Source organism: Triticum aestivum, chromosome 2D (genome assembly GCF_018294505.1).
Source record: "Triticum aestivum cultivar Chinese Spring chromosome 2D, IWGSC CS RefSeq v2.1, whole genome shotgun sequence".
Taxonomy (NCBI): domain Eukaryota; kingdom Viridiplantae; phylum Streptophyta; class Magnoliopsida; order Poales; family Poaceae; genus Triticum; species Triticum aestivum.
The window spans coordinates 170,691,883-170,712,026 of NC_057799.1; the positions used below are offsets into that span (position 1 = coordinate 170,691,883).

Here is a 20,144-nt window from a genome sequence, read left to right on the forward strand (position 1 = left end):
CAACAAAGTGGCTCACATTGCCACAACTGAAGCAAGTCCTCGTCCGTTGCTTGCCCTTTGCGCCACTTGAGTTGCTTTTGTTGAAGTTTGGCCTCGTGTTCTTCTTGCTCCAAAATTGCCTTGAAGCAAGAGCCATGTGTTCATGATAGGCATACTTCGTATCTTCGAGGTTGCCCTCCTCTTCTTCCTCTTCATCCTCTTCCTCCATACTAACCTTGGCCTTTAGAGCAAGGTTGGGCTTCTTTATTCTTTGAGAGCGAAGAACCGCATTGTCGGCGGTCTTGTCCAAGATGCTCATAGCAACAAACTCATCCAACACTTCACTTGATGACAAGGTGTGGAAGTCCGGCCTTTGACGAATTACGGAGGACATGGCTTTGTGGTAGGGCATCATTGCCTTGAGGAATTTACGCTTGATCCAATTGTCATCCGTGTCCTTACTTCCATGATCTCGGAGAGAGACCGCGAGTTTGGTTACTCTCCGAAAAAGCTCACGAGGTTCTTCATCTTCTTTCATTGCAAACTCGTCGGCTTCATCTTGCACAACTTCATAGTTGGAGCGTTGAATGCTTGCGCTTCCCCGATAGAGGGAAACAACTTGGAGCCAAGCATCTTTGGCCACGGTGTAAGGCCGGAGATGAGGAAGATCTTCGGGTGGGATTGCTTCTTGGATGATGAAGAGAGCATTCTCATTGAATTGATGATCCACAACTTCTCTAGGAGTGAAGTTACTTCGGTCATGCGGATAAAAACCTTCTTCAATGATTCTCCAAAGGTTAGTGTTCACATGATTTAAATGACGCTTAAAACGATAGACCCACGAATCAAAATCTACATTCTTCTCAATCTTAGGGGCCGGGCCGGCATGATTCAAATGAGTGGAAGGGAGCGGTCCACCATAGACAGGTGGAGGTTCCACATGGGCAAAGATGTCGGTCCCTTTTTATCACTAGAACAAGGAGCCTTCTCGCTCGAAGCTTCCCCCTTGTCGGAGGTAGCATCCGTCACCTTGTTAGCGGGATCACCCACTTTCAACGGTGCGGTGGTAAGTTTAAGCCCTTCTAAGAATTTATTCAACATGCTTTCGACCTTGGTCGTCATGGAGGTTTTCAATGTGTCCAACGCCACATTGAATTCCTCACGAGAGACCGCGGTTCCCCCATCTCCCGTAGACGAGACTGGATTCTCACCGGAGTGCTCCTCCCCACCATCTACGACGTCAACCATACTCTTTGGACGGTAAAGTCCTTAATAAAGAGACGAGGCTCTGATACCAATTGAAAGGATCGATATAGTTCACTAGAGGGGGGGTGAATAGGCAACTAACAATTTTTAGCTTTTCTTTACCAAATTAAAGTTTGCATCAAAATAGGTTGTCTAGATATGCAACTAAGTGAGCAACCTATATGATGCAACGACAACAAGCACGCAAGCAAGTAAGAGATATAACACAAGTAAACTAGCTAAAGTAAAGGAACGAGGTAACCAAGAGTGGAGCCGGTGAAGACGAGGATGTGTTACCGGAGTTCCTTCCTTTTGAGGGGAAGTACGTCTCCGTTGGAGCGGTGTGGAGGCACAATGCTCCCCAAGAAGCCACAAGGGCCACCGTATTCTCCTCACGCCCTCACACAATGTGAGATGCCGTGATTCCACTATTGGTGCCCTTGAAGGCGGCGACCGGACCTTTACAAACAAGGTTGGGGCAATCTCCACAACTTAATTGGAGGCTCCCAACGACACCACAAAGCTTCACCACAATGGACTATGGCTCCGCGGTGACCTCAACCGTCTAGGGTGCTCAAACACCCAAGAGTAACAAGATCCGCTAGGGATAAGTGGGGGGAATCAAATTTCTCTTGGTGGAAGTGTAGATCGTGGCCTTCTCAACCAATCCCGGGCAAATCAACAAGTTTGATTGGCTAGGGAGAGAGATCGGGCGAAAATGGAGCTTGGAGCAACAATGGAGCTTTTGGGGGAAGAGGTAAGTCAACTTTGGGGAAGAAGACCCCTTTATATAGTGGGGGGGAACAAACCAACCGTTACCCCCCTTCTGCCCCGAAGAGAGCGGTAGTACCGCTGTGCCAGCGGTACTACCGCTTGCCACTATAAGAGGTACTACCGCTACACAACGCGGTACTACCGCTTGGCCCACAGCGGTACTACCGCGGAGGAAGGGCGGTACTACCGCACAGGAGCGGTACTACGGGCGCCCACAGTCGCGGCCAGTACCGTAAAACCCGACACAAAAAAGGAGCCCTCGAATCGAGGCGGTACTAGCACGAGACCACCGCGATACTACGGCTTGGGTCCACTAGTAGTACTACTGCTCTGGAGCGGTACTACCGCTCCCAGAGCGGTACTACCGCTTGTGGCACCCAAGCGGTACTACCGCTCCGTCCCGTGGTACTACCGCTGGGACCAGAGTTAGTACACACATGGGGCTACTAGCGGTACTACTGCTCTGGGCGGTACTACCGCTTGTAGCACCCAAGCGGTACTACCTCTCTGGCCCGCGGTACTACCGCTGGGACCAGAGAGGGCACAAAGAGAGGAGAACCAAGCCCATCATCGAAACGGAAAGGCTCGGAGGGAGGGGCAAAGGAAGTGTATGTGATGATTCCGCCCTAGCCTTTCCAAAACGGACCCCCTCTTGATAGTACGGTGATCCCTATGAAACTAGTCCACCAAACTAATCCGAAAGGACTACACCGTCTTCGCTTTAAGCTCCGAGGGGAGGAAATCGTCTCGTGCCAAAAGGATGAATCTCTGAAAAACACTCAACGCACACGATTAGTCCGCAAAAGCATTGTCATCAATCACCAAAACATCTTAGGGATAAATATGCCCTTACAAATGGGAATAGGGAGAAGGAGACGAACAAAGAGTTCGGCGCTAGGCGTAGAATCTTTGGAGTCTGGCCGCGTTCCAAGGGTTCGGCTCTAGGCGGTTGTCTGACGCATCACGCAGGCGGTACGCTCCTCCAGTGAGAACTTCGTCAATGATGAAGGGACCCTCCCATTTGGGCTTGAGTTTGTCCTTTTTCTTCTCCAACAAGCGTAGAACGAGTTCGCCAACATTATAAGTCTTGGCCCGTACCTCTCTGCTTTGATATCTGCGGGCCTGTTGTTGATAAAATGCGGAACGGGCTTTTGCGACATCACGCTCCTCCTCCAGGGCGTCTAGGTTGTCCTGCCGATCGAGCTCGGCCTCTCTCTTCGTACATGCGCACTCGATGTGAGTCATGAATAATGTCGCAGGGTAACACAGCCTCTGCGCCGTACACCATGAAGAAAGGTGTGTATCCGGTAGTGCGATTGGGCGTGGTCCGCAGCCCCCAGAGTACGGAGTCGAGCTCCTCGACCCAGTGCTTGTATGATTCCTTCAAAGACCGCACCAGCCTAGGTTTGATGCCGCTCATAATAAGACCATTGGCCCGTTCGACTTGACCGTTTGTTTGCGGGTGATAGACGAAGGCGTAAACGAGCTTAATGCCCAGATTGGCGCACCAATTTTTCACTTCATCGGCTGTAAAGTTGGAGCCATTATCGGTGATGATGTTGTGTGGAACACCATAACGGTGTACAACGCCAGATATAAAGTCTATCACTAGTCCGGCTTCGGCCGTTTTAACTGGTTTTGGCCTCTATCCACTTAGTGAATTTATCCACCATGACCAGCAGATATTTTTTCTTATGGCTTCCTCCTTTAAGGGGTCCGACCATGTCAAGCCCCCAGACCGCGAAAGGCCAAGTGATGGGGATTGTTTGCAGAGCAGTGGGTGGCATATGGCTCTGGTTGGCGAAAAGCTGGCATCCGAGCAACATTGAACAAGGTCCTGTGAGTCTGCTCGGGCCGTCGGCCAATAAAAACCTGTACGGAAGGCCTTGTGACAAGGGCCCGAGCTGCGGCGTGGTGACCGCCGAGACCGGCATGAATTTCAGCCAAGAGCTGCCGCCCCTCCTCCTCGGAGATACATCTTTGAAGGACTCCGGTAGCGCTTTTCTTGTAGAGGTCTCCGTCGTGGACCTTGTAGGCCTTCGAACGCCGGACAATGCGGCGGGCCTCATTCTGATCCTCAGGGAGTTCTTTCCTATTGAGGTAGGCCAAGAAGGGTTCAGTCCATGGGGCAATGACTGCCATAATGAGATGGGCCGACGGTGTTATTTTGGTGGCTGAGCCCCCGATGATATCGTTGTGCTCGGAATCTAGGGTTGTGTTCGGATCCGGACTGGTATTGCCGCTCTCCCCCCGGCCATACCACAGATGGCTTGAAAAGCCTTTCCAGAAAGATGTTAGGTGGGATGCGGTCGCGCTTGGCGCCGATGCGAGCAAGGACATCCGTCGCTTGATTACTTTCTCGAGCCACATGATGAAACTCGAGCCCCTCGAACCGAGCCGACATTTTCAGGACGGCATTGCGATAAGCCGCCATCTTCGGATCTTTGGCGTCAAAATCTCCATTTATTTGAGATATTGCGAGGTTTGAGTTCCCGCGCACTCCCAGGCGTTGTATGCCCATGGAGACGGCCATCCGAAGACCATGCAATAAGGCCTCGTATTCGACTGTGTTTTTGGAGTCTGTGTATAATATTTGGAGTACGTACTGGACTACGTCTCCAGTGGGAGATGTTAAAATGACGCCCGCTCCTAATCCTGCCAGCATTTTGGAGCCATCGAAATACATAACCCAGTCGGAATATGTGTCGTACTCTTTAGGGAGTTCGGCCTCTGTCCATTCGGCGACGAAGTCCGCCAATACTTGGGATTTAATGGCTTGACGCGGTTTGTATGTTATGTCGAATGGAAGGAGCTCGGCCCATTTGGCAATCCGGCCCATAGCGTCGCGGTTGTTTATTATATCATTGAGAGGTACTTCGGAGGCCACCGTGATCGAACACTCTTGGAAGTAGTGTCATAGCTTCCGGGATGCCATGAAGACCGCGTATGCTATTTTTTGATAATGGGGGTACCGGGATTTGCATGGTGTGAGGACAGTGGATATGTAATATACCGGCTTCTGAAGCGGGAATTTGTGTCCGTCTTACTCTCGCTCAACGACGAGCACGGCGCTCACGACCTGGTGTGTTGCCGATATGTATAATAGCATGGGTTCGCCGACGTTTGGCGCAGCCAGGATTGGGTTGCTCGCTAGAAGGGCTTTAATTTCTTCCAGTCCGGCCGTTGCCGCATCCGTCCACTCGAAGTGATCGGTGCGCCGGAGTAGGCGATACAGTGGCAATGCCTTTTCTCCCAATCTGGAGATAAAGCGGCTTAAAGCTGCCACGCATCCGGCGAGTTTTTGGACCTGCTTAAGGTCCGTTGGTATAGCCAATTGTGACAAAGCTCGGATTTTGGCTGGATTTACTTCGATTCCTCTACTGGAAACAATGAAGCCCAGCAGTTTTCCAGCAGGGACGCCGAAAACACACTTTTCCGGATTGAGCTTGATGTCATATGCACGGAGGTTGTTGAATGTGAGACGTAAATCGTCTATCAGTGCCTCGACGTGCCTGGTTTTAATGACGATGTCATCCACATATGCTTCAACTGTCTTGCCGATCTACTTCTCCAGGCATGTTTGAATCATGCGTTGGTAGGTGGCGCCAGCGTTTTTTAGCCCAAAAGGCATAGTGTTGAAGCAGAAAGGCCCATATGGGGTAATAAACGTCGTTGCGGCTTGATCGGACTCCTTCATCTTGATCTGATGGTATCCGGAGTACGCGTCGAGGAAACACAGTGAGTCATGTCCTGCGATTGCGTCAATGATCTGATCGATGCGAGGGAGGGGGAAGGGATCCTTAGGGCAAGCCTTGTTGAGGTCTTTGAAATCGACACATAGGCGCCAGGATTTATCCTTCTTTGGTACCATCACCAGGTTTGCTAGCCAGTCCGGGTGTTTTATTTCTCTGATGAATCCGGCTTCGAGTAACTTGGCTAGCTCTTCTCCCATAGCTTGTCATTTAGGTTCGGAAAAACACCGCAGTGTTTGTTTGACCGGTTTATATCCCTTTAAGATATTGAGGCTGTGTTTGGCTAGCCTGCCTGGGATTCCTGGCATGTCAGAAGGGTGCCAGGCAAATATGTCCCAGTTTTCACGCAGGAACTCTCGTAGCGCGGCATCGACCGTTGGGTCGAGTTGTGCCCCGATAGATGCTGTCTTGTTGGGGTCCGTTGGATGGACTTGGAATTTGACTATTTCTTCTGCCGGCTTGAAGGAGGTGGATTTGGGTCGTTTGTCTAGGATCACATCATCCCTGTCCACCGTGGAGCACAACTCGATAGTTGACTTAGGCTCGTCGTCCGATTCTATCCGGTGTTGTGTGTATTTTGCATGGCCCATCGAGCCATCCTTCCAGAACGGTTTCGCGCCCCGTAATGGGCTTGTATTTCTTTACTATTGGACCGGACGTGCCACGAGGGTGTGCCCTTTTCGCCTGAACGAGGGGTTGAGTGGGGACCGATGGTTCCCAACGGGCTGCCTGAGTTTTCCAAGCGCTTTCCATTGCGCTGTACTTCTGTACGATAGTTGCCAAGTCAGCAAAGTGTAATATGCGACGGCGGTTGATGGCATTGAGGATTCCTTCGTCCGTGCAATTGGTGCGGAATGCTGAGATCGCGTCTTCGTCGCGGCATCTTTAATCTTGTCTTTGACAAGAAGGAATCTGGCCCAGAAGTGATGGACCGTTTCCTGAGACTGTTGTTGTATGCTCATGAGAGCGCTTATGTCCGGGTGGGTGGGTGAATTTAAATCTGAACCTTGACCCAATTTTGGATCCAGAGTCTGAAGATCTTCCAGACTCAACAGTCCAGGCTCCGGGATATCAACTGATATTTTAGGCTTGTCGTTCGATTCTATGTTCGGAGGACAAGATGTATCTCTTCGCAGGTGGGTGTCCGGCTCTTCGAGGTCGGAGATCCGGACATAGTCCGTCCTCAGTATGGAGGAAGAGTTGTCGTCCCGCTCCTCGACTACCGCTATCTCGTGGGTGATCGGTGGAGCTTTGATTTCTCTCTGATTGGGTTTAATCCCAATGCGATCGTAGTCTGTAGCGACCCCCAGGGCGGCGATGCGATCTAAGAGCTCGTTCAAGGACGAAAGCTCCATCGAATCCATCTGCTTGGAGTGTTCGGGGTCAATGCGAAGGGGATTTTCGATGACCCAAGAGGTCATCATCGGCTTAACGGCCGAACGGGCGGTCATGATAAAGCCGCCCAGCCGGAGGGTTTGGCCTGGGGCCAGTGCTCCTCCAGAGGTGATATTGTCCTTGAGAATAAGGCGAGCCATCGATCCTATCTTCGACGTCACAGTGGAACTCTCAATGAAAGCACCAATGTCGGTGTCAAAACCGGCGGATCTCGGTAGGGGGTCCTGAACTGTGCGTCTAAGATCGATGGTAACAGGAGATGGGGGACACAATGTTTACCCAGGTTCGGGCCCTCTCTATGGAGGTAATACCCTACTTCCTGCTTGATTGATCTTGATGAATATGAGTATTACAAGAGTTGATCTACCACGAGATCGTAATGGCTAAAACCCTAGAAGTCTAGCCTGTATGACTATGATGATGATCGATGTCTACGGACCTAGCCCTCAGGTTTATATAGACACCAGAGGGATCTAGGGTTACATAAGGTCGGTTACAGAGAAAGGAATCTTCATATCGTGGACGCCAAGCTTGCCTTCCATGCCAAGGAGAGTCCCATCCGGACACGGGTAGAGTCTTCGGTCTTTATATCTTCACAACCCATCAGTCCGGCCCATGGCTAACAGGCCGGACGCCCGAGGACCCCCTAGTCCAGGATTCCCTCAGCCGCGCCCCCTCCCCTTGTCCAATTCGGACTCCCCATGGGGGAGGGGGGGCGCCACCCCCTTGTGGGCTGCCTTGCCTCCCTCCTATGGCCCATATCTTTCCCCCGAGGGTTCCAGTAACCCCCCCTCCCCCCCCCCACCGGTTCCGATACGCACCCGATACATTCTGAAACACTTCTGGTGTTCGAATACTATCGTCCAATATATCAATCTTTACCTCTCGACCATTTCGAGACTCCTCGGCATGTCCGTGATCTCATCCGGGACTCCGAACAATCTTCGGTCACCAAAACACATAACTCATAATACAAATCGTCATCGAACGTTAAGCGTGCGGACCCTACGGGTTCGAGAACTATATAGACATGACCGAGACACATCTCCGGTCAATAACCAACAGGGGAACCTGGATGCTCATATTGGTTCCTACATATTCTACGAAGATCTTTATCGGTCAAACCGCAATGACAACATACGTCATTCCCTTTGTCATCGGTATGTTACTTGCCCGAGATTCGATCATCGGTATCTTCATACCTAGTTCAATCTCGTTACCGGCAAGTCTCTTTACTCATTCCGTAATGTATCATCCTGTAACTAACTCATTAGTCACATTGCTTGCAAGGCTTATCACGATGTGCATTACCGAGAGGGCCCAGAGATACCTCTCCGATACTCGGAGTGACAAATCATAATCTCGATCTATGCCAACCCAACAAACACCTTCGGAGATACCTGTAGAGCATCTTTATAATCACCCAGTTACGTTGTGACGTTTGATAGCACATAATGTATTCTTCCGGTATCCGGGAGTTCATAATCTCATAGTCAAAGGAATATGTATATGACATGAAGAAAGCTATAGCAATAAAACTGAACGATCAATATGCTAAGCTAACGGATGGGTCATGTCCATCACATCATTTTCCTAATGATGTGATCACGTTCATCAAATGACAACACATGTCTATGGTTAGGAAACTTAACCATCTTTGATTAACGAGCTAGTCGCTTACTAGGGACACTGTGTTTTGTCTATGTATCCACACATATATCAAGTTTTCGGTTAATACAATTCTAGCATGAATAATAAATATTTGTCATAATATAGGAAAATATAAAATAACAACTTTATTATTGCCTCTAGGGCATATTTTCTAGGAAATATAAAATAACAACTTTATTATTGCCTCTAGGGCATATTTCCTTCACTTAGCAAATAAAAAGCTAGGAGCATCATCATCCCAAATACAGTTGATATAATCACTAAAACTATGCATAGCTAGCTCATGAGCAACCTCATTGGCCTCCCGATTAATAGGAGATTCTCAAAGAAAAAAGATGATTGATGAATAGGTTTGGCCGCTCAACCCGTCGTCGCCTCCGTGCTAGGGCATCACCATCTGATGGCAGTGATTCATGTCTAGTTCCATTATCGCCTCTTGCTGGCCGTTGTCTGCGACCTGCATGTGCGGTGTGCGCCAATCTCATAATTTCCTACCCGGTGCTTGAGATTTTAACACTCACATAGTAGTTTTGACTCCAAATTTTTCATCTGTAGCTCCAATCTACTACTCCCTCGGTAAACTAATATAAAAGCATTTAGAACATTAAAGTAGTGATCTAACGCTCTTATATTAGTTTATAAAGGGAGTGCCAATCAAATATTTTGGGACAAGTAGAATTGCAAAACGAGCTGGAATTAAAAGCACACCATATGAGATTTTTAGGTTATGAGCTACATTCAATCTAATCGAAATCTATTTTCTTTACTCCGTCTGCCAAATATATATTATCTAGCATTCCACTTGTATGGTCATTGACCTTACTTTCATTGTCTTCCTCACCCTCACTATGCTCAAATCCTCCTCCTGGTTCCTAGCCAAAATTCAAAACGAAAAGTGACAACTGAGCGCCAACGGCCGTGAGAGCAGCTCTTACTCAGAAACTTGGCAAACTCAGTCAGGTACAGTGCAGAAACGAAGCTCACGCGGATAAGGAAGGAAACAATGGATTCAAACGCCTTGCACATTCCAACGATTTCTTTGCTGTACACATTACAGTCCTGCTGTTGCATCTCTATTCGCTCTCGGCGGATAATCTGTATTTAATTACCCTTTCATATTTCCGGTTCATCGCTCTACATACACGACAACATACACATACATACACTGACAACTCAGAACTAACATACATGTACAGATCTCTTGCTGTGCCTCTTGCAACCCTTTCAGACACTCCCGAAAAACTGGACGCGCAGGTATCGGCGATGGAGTTCGTCGTCGCCGCCATCTCACCAGGCTTGCTTGCGATAGAGAGCGAGAATCACAAAACCGCCTTCTCTCCTGCCATTTCTTGATCTCTCTTCCTTTGATGCAATGGCACTCAAAATATGAGGAAATGCTCTGACCTTGTAACGTCCGCGTTCACTTGGAGCTCTTCTTCCCCCACCATCTTTTCCGAGATTTCTCGTCATGACTGCCGACCTTCTGAAGGTTTACCTTCGTTTCCTTCAACCGAGATTTGTAGTCTTTCTTCCATGTAGCGAACCGGTCCTTCAGCTTCCTGAGTTCATCGTCCGGATTCATATTTGAACCAATCTGTCCGGATTTCACGGCGACAAGGAAGCCAGCATCGTCGTCGAATACCTGTCGCCTGTCCTCAAACTCCTTTGCTAGGTGATTCACAGCATCTATCCGCCTATCTGAGTTTCCTGTCGCCAGTCTAGGTTCAGGGTTGTGGTTTTGGTATTTCAACTCTGTCCCTTCTGGGGTATGGGTCCCTGTGGACATTGTATCTTCAGAGTCGTATTGAGCATGCGTTGGAGTGGTATCAGTCCGAGCTGCTCGGGTGACCATGTCATCAGCAGCTAGGCTCTTCTTAGCAGCCACAAGACTCAACTGAAAGGAAAACAAGAGGATCGCATTATCTCAAGGGTAATGCAAAAAAACACTACCGAATGCCATGGAATTATGAGACACTCTTCTCTAACATTCAAATATTCAAACTCTACATGCGTCTAGTCTTTAGTTCAAGGCATGCTTGACACAACATTCGTGAATACTTCAAATTTCATCACACAAGGCATGCTGAAGTAGTATATGTTGTCATTATCTTTGTCAGATGAATTTCATGTTTTAGAAGATGTTGATCAAGTGCCTTAAACGAAAACAAAAGCTACTATAAATGATTTACCTGCAGAGAAGAGAGCTGTTTCTTCCATGCCTCTTCCATAACTTTCATCTTGGTCTCATATTCTGACCATTTATTCTCATACTGTTCCAATTGTTGCTTCAGCATCGCATTTTCTTCCTCTTTGTCTCGTAATAAAGCCTCAGCTTTCGAAACGCGCCCCTCGAGTTCTGTGACAACTGGTTGGCGAGGATACTCGCCATTCATTTCCTGACATGGGATGCAAATCATTAAAAACTATCAAACCTTTGACGCCTCTGCCATTAGGCAGTTGAACCAAGTGCAGGGAAATCTTATATTAATAAAACAAACATTTTCAATAGCTCTTTGTTGATGATTAGGCACGTAGTAGAGTAGTTCCCATCCAGTGCTGGACTCAATAGTAAATTATTACCCATACGATGCTGCATAAAAGTGGTATGCAGCAGCAGCCAGGGTCTTGCTAGATTTATAACGGATAAAATATAGAGATATGGTGACCTAGAACTCACATGGCATAACCTCACTTGTGAAATATTATTCCTTACATCCCTTCTAACTTTGCTGTTGATGACTTTAGATTCCTTTTCTTCCTGCAAGCACTTGAATTTCTTCCTGGCCAGGCACCCACGCATCACTGTAGAAATATACGGAAGCAGATGATTAGATGAAGTGATGAACGCGATAATCTACTGCAATATTGTGATACTACGCCTTCATAAATTACCAGACTGTAGAACAACAATATTTTTTAGCTGATCAGTAAACATGGTGGCTGCAAGTCGACGCCTAGTGTACTTCTGTATGAGAACAGCTGCCCTCCATCTCTTGAAAAGGTAATCAAATCGAAATCTTGCCTTTTCACCTCTTACAACTGTACATTGGCAAATGTAAAAAGGTAAGTGAAATAACCAAGATTTTGTTGATTAACAGAGCCAGGAGAATTATTTCAATTTCAAAGTCTGCACATCCTAGAAAGGCAAGTTATTTAAAATATTACATGACTGCAAAGCTGTTGCTCCTTTCTTCAGTGTGTAATATTCTCGTCGAGTATGCAACCCACGGAAGTTTCTCTGAATCCGAAGAGCTCCATGGAGCATCCGGTTTTTAGCATTTTCCAGTGCAGCAACCTACAAAATTATCAATAAGAATGACAAGCAACATACATAATTCCACATACACGAATAGAAAATCATTGCGAAGTAAATTTGATTACGGTGTACCAAAATATTATTTCATCTTGCAAATTAAACTGGATAGTTGTGTGTACGACGAGAACTATTAGAATGATTGTTATACCTGTCCCGTACGAAGAAACAATTTTGTGTAGCCAACTTGATACATTTCTGGGGGTATACTGAATTGTTGTAATACAGCAACTGAAATACTAAGTGGATTCTGAGATGCGACAGAATGAGAGAGAAGAAATCCATATCTGCAGTTTATTATAGAAAGATGGAACCTGGAAGTCAGCTCATGTGCTAGTATTGAACAAAATAAAGAAGTGTGCTCATTAAGTCTAGCTCTGCATTCCAAGCAAAAAAATAGTGTAGCTCAGCAAAGTAGCAACCTTTCAGCAAACTGTTGGTGTGTCATCCGAGTTGGATAGCCTGCTCTTGATATCCTCACAACTTCAAACACCCCACAGCATTTAAGCTGGTGCAAGACAAGGTCATGTTCGAATTGCCTCGGGCGTTGTTTGTTATTTGGCTGGATGCATCGAATGAAATGAGGACTTGTATTCTCTAATTGCTGCATTAGCTTGAATAGTTGAGCCTGGGTATTAAAGAGAGTATCGAGATCGTTATATGTAAAGCCATCTTGAAAATAATGCAAACAACATCATGCATTGAGATGTTACCAGAAAAATAAATGCAAATTATAAAACGGGAAAAAAATCAGAGAGCTTGAGAACATGCTCAAACAATCGATCAAATGAATAGATGATGAATACCTTAAATTTGTTCACAACACTTTGTTTTTGTGAATCAACTAATAAGTGACATGACAAACTTGATTTATTCTGAGAATAAGCAATCATGACAGACGCAAAATCTTTTGGAAGATCACTTTTGCACGAAGAGAGTAATTGAATTGACTCGGTGTGCAGTGGATCTCTATTCTTCTCCAAGAACCCAGTTGTATCATATGAAACCTAGAATTACAGTGTGCACAATTATCAATTAGCATATAGAGCTTCCACACAAAATAATGATGGTTTATCGAACAAGCTCACAAATGGAGAGATATGTATTTGAGGACCACCAACCTCTCCAGCATAATGACAAATCTTAAAAGCACCATCCTGTTCGCCCTTAAATCCAGGGTTTCCACTCAAGTGCTGCTTAAGTTTGTTAGCAAAGGAAAGATCTGTTGCCTTTGGGAACGTAGACTCTTCATCCAGCAAAGACAATAGCCCTAGAGGCTTCTGTAACATAAAAATATTGTAAAATAGTGCACATACAATTATAGAACATGTAAACAGTGAAACTAATATCAAAAGGTATTAATATGTCATCACCATCAAGGACTCAAGGTAGCACAATTCTTTAACAATTGCAGCCAAACAATAATGTGTGCATTTTTTATTTTTAGTGTTCTCTTTTAGGAAAGCACAGAGGCACTCCTCTTAAAGATATTTAAATCTATTAAAAATCACTTTATCATGGATGATGTCATTTATGCTGGAGTAGCTCAATACGAAGTACTTAAGTAACTCAGAGAGTCTCAGACATCAGTGAGCCCAAGGAGATTTGCTGACAGGCATGATAAATTTCTGCACTGCAAGACATTCGCGTGGCAGAACTAGTAACAAGAAAAACAAAATAACCAAATAAAGGAAATTTGACTAAAAGCACATCCAGTTACAGGTTGCACATGTCAGGTCAGTAATTATAAAAGAAATGCATAAAAATATCAAAATTGCAACATTACTCCAACCGGTAATGTATAGCTCGAGGATATGGTTCATAAGTAAAGTTGGTCCATGAAAAATATACTGCATACCTTCTCAAAGAGAGATAAACAGTCAGTGTTGTCCACAAATTCTACACTGACCCAGTCAATTCCATCATCCAGGTACTCCTGAAAGAATAGAATTAGCATGCCTACATAGATGCAGAGGAAAAAGCATAAAACAAAACTGGAAACACGTGAACCCATGAGCAGATAAAATGAAAACAGCAAGAATCAGCTTTATAATTTTACAACACGGAAACTAAAACAAGCTGCATAGATCCTGAAACAACTTCGCAATTCGCAAAGTTGGGCTCGATCATTGGTAAGATGCAACTTCCAACCAGTGTTCTAACAATACTGGAAATGGTATTAGGTGCATTAGTTAGGTCTCAAACGTCCTTACTCCCTAGCTACCCCAAAAAAGGATGATATCCCAGTCAGTTAGGCAAGGAGGATTAGACATTGCATCATTTGAATTGGAACAGGATCTTTCTTCCCTTCATATACAAGGGGATGGATGTATCCATTATGAATGTTAATCAAGGTAATATAAATAGTTTATCAATCGGGTCCACCCACGTTCTTCGTCTCACCTATGTTCTATCCCTCAATCCCCTACATTGTAATGCCATGCCATCCTCATGGCGGTAGTTACCCAGTATACGATATATCCAGAAGGCCAGAACTTGCAAGCCAAACAGAAATCTACTGCGTCCTGTGGTTTATTATCTTTTCGTGTTTCCTGGAACATATCGAGTTTTTCTGTTTCCCACATCTTAGGAAATAACAAAATTTACCATATCCTCAAAATACCATAAAACAAGGTTTGGTGTTCGCTAATCGCAGTATAGGGTGAAAAAGCTCAGTGACCAACCAAGGCCTGCTATTGTTGAGGTTTATTACCTTAGCTACAAGAACTTTTGACATCGTTTCTATTGAGGAAAGCACAGACGCACTCAGAGTCTCAGAAGACAAGATATAAAACAGGTAGTATCGGATATTGTATGTCCAGATTTGGATGGCGTGCCAGTGATAGACTTCTTAGTTTATAGAGTAGTCTTGCGTGGTAGGCTAATAGCTCTTGATTGTGTTTTAACTGTGTGCCAGTGATAGACTTCTTAGTTTATATAGTATGTCGAGAGCACTATTCTTGATGATGTAACAAGCTCTGCAATAAGTATGGCTGCATGCATCTATGACACAGAGGCCGGGGTTAATAAAAGCTTCCATTATTGTGATTGAATCAGAGCATGTATACATAACTTGGGCTTTGTAAAATCAACTTCAGCATCCAACTAGTGCCCGAGTTATAAAAAATTCAGGAAATTTCGTCCTTCACATCTTTAGCACACAAGCACTGAGAGCACAATGTACCCTAAACCCTGGTTTACAAGGAAGAACGTGTATGTAATAATAAGACTTGTAACTGTTTACACCTATTATGTTAAACAAACAAATAATCCAGAGAAGTGTCAGAATCTTACCTCCTGTTCTAGTTTGAATAGATGTCGGTTAAAATGCTGTTGCAGTCTTTCATTGGCATAATTTATACAGAACTGTTCAAAGCCATTTTTCTGCATGGTATAACTTAATGTCATCTAAAGAGCATTCAAGCATAAATTGTATTCGGTAAAATGCAATGGACTCCATACATTGAAAGACTCGAAGCCATAAATATCCAAAATACTTATGGATCTTCGTGTACGTTGTCTCCCCGTTCCAAGCGAGTGGTTAATTTGCTCAACAATCCAGTCAAACAGATGAGCATAGATTGACTTCGCTAGAGCATCCCTTGCATCGATTGCCTAGAGAAAGCAGAAATTATAAGTAAAAACCAAGAGTAGAAAATCAATAAGCAACAGCTGACAGATAGCCCCAGATAGATAAATTTTCCAGGTAATTTCAAACCTGGGTTAACGTCAATCTTTGAACAATATTTTCCTTTCCAGCTTGGATTTTACGAGTTGAGAGAGCAATCACCAATTGAGGAACACTGCAACCTAACAGCTTTGCCGCATTAGCCAACCCTGTGAAGACATTAAACAATGGGAAGCAATGGTCATTCAGCGAACTCCATGAAAATCAAATGACACCAATATCAACTTTTTGGTACAAATGTGGAACACAGTTTACACTTTGGGATATTTCTACAGGGTATTATCAAAACAGAAAAATATGGAAGGGAATATGGTTTTTTGTACAAAGAGGAGCACATTCGCCAATGGGTAATTGGTACCTTCATTTGAATCAACTTCCACATGGTTTTCATTGTCTATCACAGAGAATGAAATATTTCCCAGCCACAAGACAACTGCAAGCATAGAAAATAATTCCATCTGGTTTTCCCCAGATATCTGAACAATATCCAATGCACCCTGCAAATGAAAAAAATGAATGGGTAACAAGTAACGATAATAGCCGAAGTTTCGTCCAAAATGTGGTTGATTTGTAGAAACATTACCAATAATGATGAAAATCTTTTAGCATCATCAACACCATCAATTCTCAAGCAAGAACTCTGCTTCAAGTAATTATAGTAATTGGCGTCTCTCAGTAACAATTTTTCTGCAACAGCACATGCATATAACAGGTCAAAAAATGAGAGGCGATGCAATGAAATGTAAGATATATATTAATTCCTTGATAGGAATGTGCGGTTACTTCTGTGAAGAGGAGAAGCTCCAGAGCACAGCTGATAGAAAATATGATATGATCTCTCTCCTGGTGCCCTCCGAACAACCCTCGACTGCACAAGCAAGATATAAGATATTAAAGCTTTCACAAATACTAAAATATGGAGTTTTGGATAAAGTCTAAAGCTATTGTACCTTCTCAAGCAGGACTGTTCCATTAGATTCAGTTAGAGGAACACGTCATACATGCCCAGAGAAACAATTTATCAGGAAGTTTGACAATATTATGACTAGCTATGTCAACAATATATGGTGCAGAAGGCTTACATGTTTGTATTTTAGCGCCACAAATCTTTCCGGTTTCAGAAAAGTGCATTTCAGTAAGTTTGCCCTGTATCAATACCATCAAGGTGTCACAAGAATTACCTAAGAATGATGAATTGACAAGATGTCACTAAAGATAAACTCACAAATCGGCTCGAGTTATCATTTCTTGATGTTTTTGCATTCCCTAATGCTTCCAGAATAACATTGGTCTGTAGAACTTCAGACTCCATTCCATTAGCTCCCCCTAGAGCAGCCAAATACTGCATCGCAATTTTAGCTGTTTCAGTTTTTCCTGCTCCACTTTCACCACTGAAATAAGACAAACATCATAGAGACCAGGTTAAGATTGGGCAACCCAGAGCTTTTAAGATACTGTGATTACTATTATAAAGGGCAAAGTAGATCATTCTGACCTTATTATTATAGATTGGTTTATGCCATCTGCAAGGTATCATAAGTTGCATTAGAAGATAAATCTTGCAAAACAATCCTATAAAACTGCCTACTCCTTTTAAACACCTACCTCTTAGCATTTCATTAAAAGCTATATCAGCAATTGCATACACATGTGGATCATTTGTGAGCTTCTGTCTGTATTTTCTGATGAAATCTTTCCCATAGAGTGGAACCTCTTTCAGTGGGTTGATAGCAATCAGAACAGGTCCTGCTTTTGTCTGCAAGGATAAGAGAACACAAATGAAGAGACATTGACTGGACCATGAACAATCTAGAGCTTGGTGGATAGTGCGTACGTAGATAAGATCACGAGAGTATCGGTATTGCAGATTGTAAAGGACAGAAGGTTCATTTAAGTAGCTCATCTGGATCAAATCATCCACTCCATCTAGAATATCAGGGTTGGCAGGCAAAAGTCTTTCTGGTGGCAGCGTCAAAACCTGCGCAAACAAAATATAAGTAACAATGATACCAAAGTTTACCCAAATAGCTATACCATCACAGCAACATGAGACTCACTTCTCCATTAACAAGGTGTATTTCGACGTCATCTCCAGAAATTGATTCAATCTGTCCAAGTTCCCACTTCTCATCTGATGCAGAACACCAAACCCGTAGCTTCTGAAAAACAATTAAAATATTATTGCTTTGCCTCATTTTTTCTACCATAACATCAGACTCAAATCATCAAAGGAAAGGGTTAATATCAGAACTAATTCCAAGCACATGCAAAATTGTTCTGTTTATCCAACATATTTATATTGTGAGGATCACCGTAACATGCCAAATTACTTGACACATAGGCCAAAGCAAGTATGTATATGCTTTCCTGACCATGAACGAGCATTAAAAAACAGTGGCTTCGTCTACTTCTAAATGTCGGGATAATAAGTCCTATATACTTATAGAAAAAACATTAAATTCTTTTGTAGATACAGAAGGGAGTTGTAAGTAAATATGTAAAAACATATGTGAGTAGTAATTTGATTAACATTTCTTGGTGTTAAATACTGAACGAGTTTTGCCATCATATCAGAGAAAGTATTCAGCCTAATTCTATGCTACAGAGACAAATTGAACTTGTTGCAACATGTTATCTGTTACTTTGTTCACATGATAATAGGATAAATCTCATGAATTTCACCAACAATGAGATTCTAACCTTCTGGAGGACATAGTCCATGGAATCAGTAAACACTGGCTTCCCATTTCTCTTTGCTCTTGCTGAGGAAAAATAAGGAGAGGGATGCTCCTTGCAGGCCATTGCATCCTTCCTTTCCTCGTGGAGGTTCTCAACATATGGAGACTCGTCCACTGGTTCCACACTGCATAGCTTTCTCTTGGCCCCAAAGATGCGACCATTTACAGCCTTCCCCTCCTTGGCCTCCTGCCCACCAATCTCCTTCTTGACCTCTGGCGTATTCTCCTTCTCAATCTCTGGCTTATTCTCATTCACAGCTTCCGGCTTCTTGTCAGTATCCGGTACAGCTTCCGGCTTCTTGTCAGTATCCGCTGCAGCACCCTCTGCCACTCCATCCTCGAGATGAACCCTAGGAGGCGTCGGCGACCGTCTTGCCCTGGGCAGACGGCCACGGCACGTCGGGCGGGCCGGCAATGCCGGCGGCTCATCCTTGGGCCGCTCGTCGCGCTTCTTTATGGTCTCGAGCAAGACCTCGAGGGAGCTCTTGGGAGCGGCCGGGACTGGCGCCATCACGGCGGCTGCAGAGAGCATCACCGCCGAGGAATCAACAAGCCACCGGACCAAACCAGTGAGCGCACGCAAGGGCTCACACGGCAATACGCCAAATCTTACAGCAGAGCGCCGTGGAGGCCAGGAACTTGTCCATTTCTCATCAAATCAGCGCCAACTCCAGGCGCATGAACCCCCCTGGCTCGGCAAGGGCCCGAAAGCGACACCCACCCAAACCCCGAATTACGCGACCAGGCACCAGGAGGCCTCAAAATCCCCCCAAGAAATCTGTCGAAATCTCACACTCCCGGCCCCGAAAACAGCACCAATCGCAGGCGCCAAGGACAGATTTTGGCGGTGCCGCACCGAGGGACGGGGGTGAAAAGAACCCAGACTTCGCGCGATTTTTCAAGGGAAGAGGGGACGGCACGGCCACGCCTGGGCAGCGGCAAAAGCCGGCGATCTCTGGCGAAAGGAAAGGCGAAAGAACCCGAAACCAAAGCAAAGCCTGCTCCGAATCAAGGCACTAGAAGCGGCAGCGGCAGCAGAAATCGCCCAAGAAACGCATCAAAAGCGAGCAGCACCGGAGAAACAGGATGATTTCTCCCCCCACTCAACCTCCACTCCCGAATCAGGACGAAAACCCCAACAAAAACGCAATTACTCCGCTCGCTATCTCCCTCTCTCCCCCCGCTCCCCTCGGGGCTTTTGTTTCGCTTCTCCCTCACAATTTCAAACCTCCGTCCCCTGCCTCCACCATGCCTCTTGTGTCTTTTTCCCCTTTGCTCTTGATCCGTTACTTAGGCCGCTGGCGAAAATATTTAGAGCAGAGAAAAGCGAATTACTGATGTGCCCCTGCGGGCAGCGCCGGACTGCGCCGGCCGGACGGTGGCACTCTCGTGGATACTGCGGGGACGGAGGGGCGGGGTGCGCGTGAGCTGTCTGTGGATTGGAGGCTCCGGTTTGGACCGTTGGATGCGGGCGGCTGCGCCCTCCGCTCCACGACTTCAGTTGGGGTGGTGGAGTTACCCAACTGCCCCTGGAGATTAGTGGTCTCGCACCACCAACACAGGTCTGACTGCCTGTTTCCATTCCTGTG

At 45.4% G+C, this 20,144-nt stretch overlaps 1 protein-coding gene across 1 annotated transcript; it reads right to left on the reverse strand.

The window, feature by feature from the left end:
* Window positions 1–9,820: 9,820 nt before the first annotated feature.
* LOC123052399 (myosin-3) lies at window positions 9,821–19,831 on the reverse strand. The gene is made up of 24 exons (XM_044475547.1): window positions 18,518–19,831; window positions 17,875–17,976; window positions 17,652–17,795; window positions 17,423–17,573; window positions 17,313–17,340; window positions 17,043–17,208; window positions 16,900–16,963; window positions 16,768–16,781; window positions 16,601–16,685; window positions 16,401–16,504; window positions 16,176–16,314; window positions 15,848–15,966; window positions 15,592–15,744; window positions 15,424–15,513; window positions 13,988–14,065; window positions 13,251–13,409; window positions 12,936–13,136; window positions 12,552–12,757; window positions 12,281–12,416; window positions 11,982–12,111; window positions 11,709–11,855; window positions 11,494–11,618; window positions 11,006–11,212; window positions 9,821–10,710 (listed from the first exon to the last, which is right to left on the reverse strand). The coding sequence occupies exons 1-24, from the start codon at window positions 19,085–19,087 to the stop codon at window positions 10,237–10,239; spliced, it is 3,792 nt and encodes a 1,263-aa protein (XP_044331482.1). The 5' UTR covers window positions 19,088–19,831; the 3' UTR covers window positions 9,821–10,236.
* Window positions 19,832–20,144: the final 313 nt, after the last annotated feature.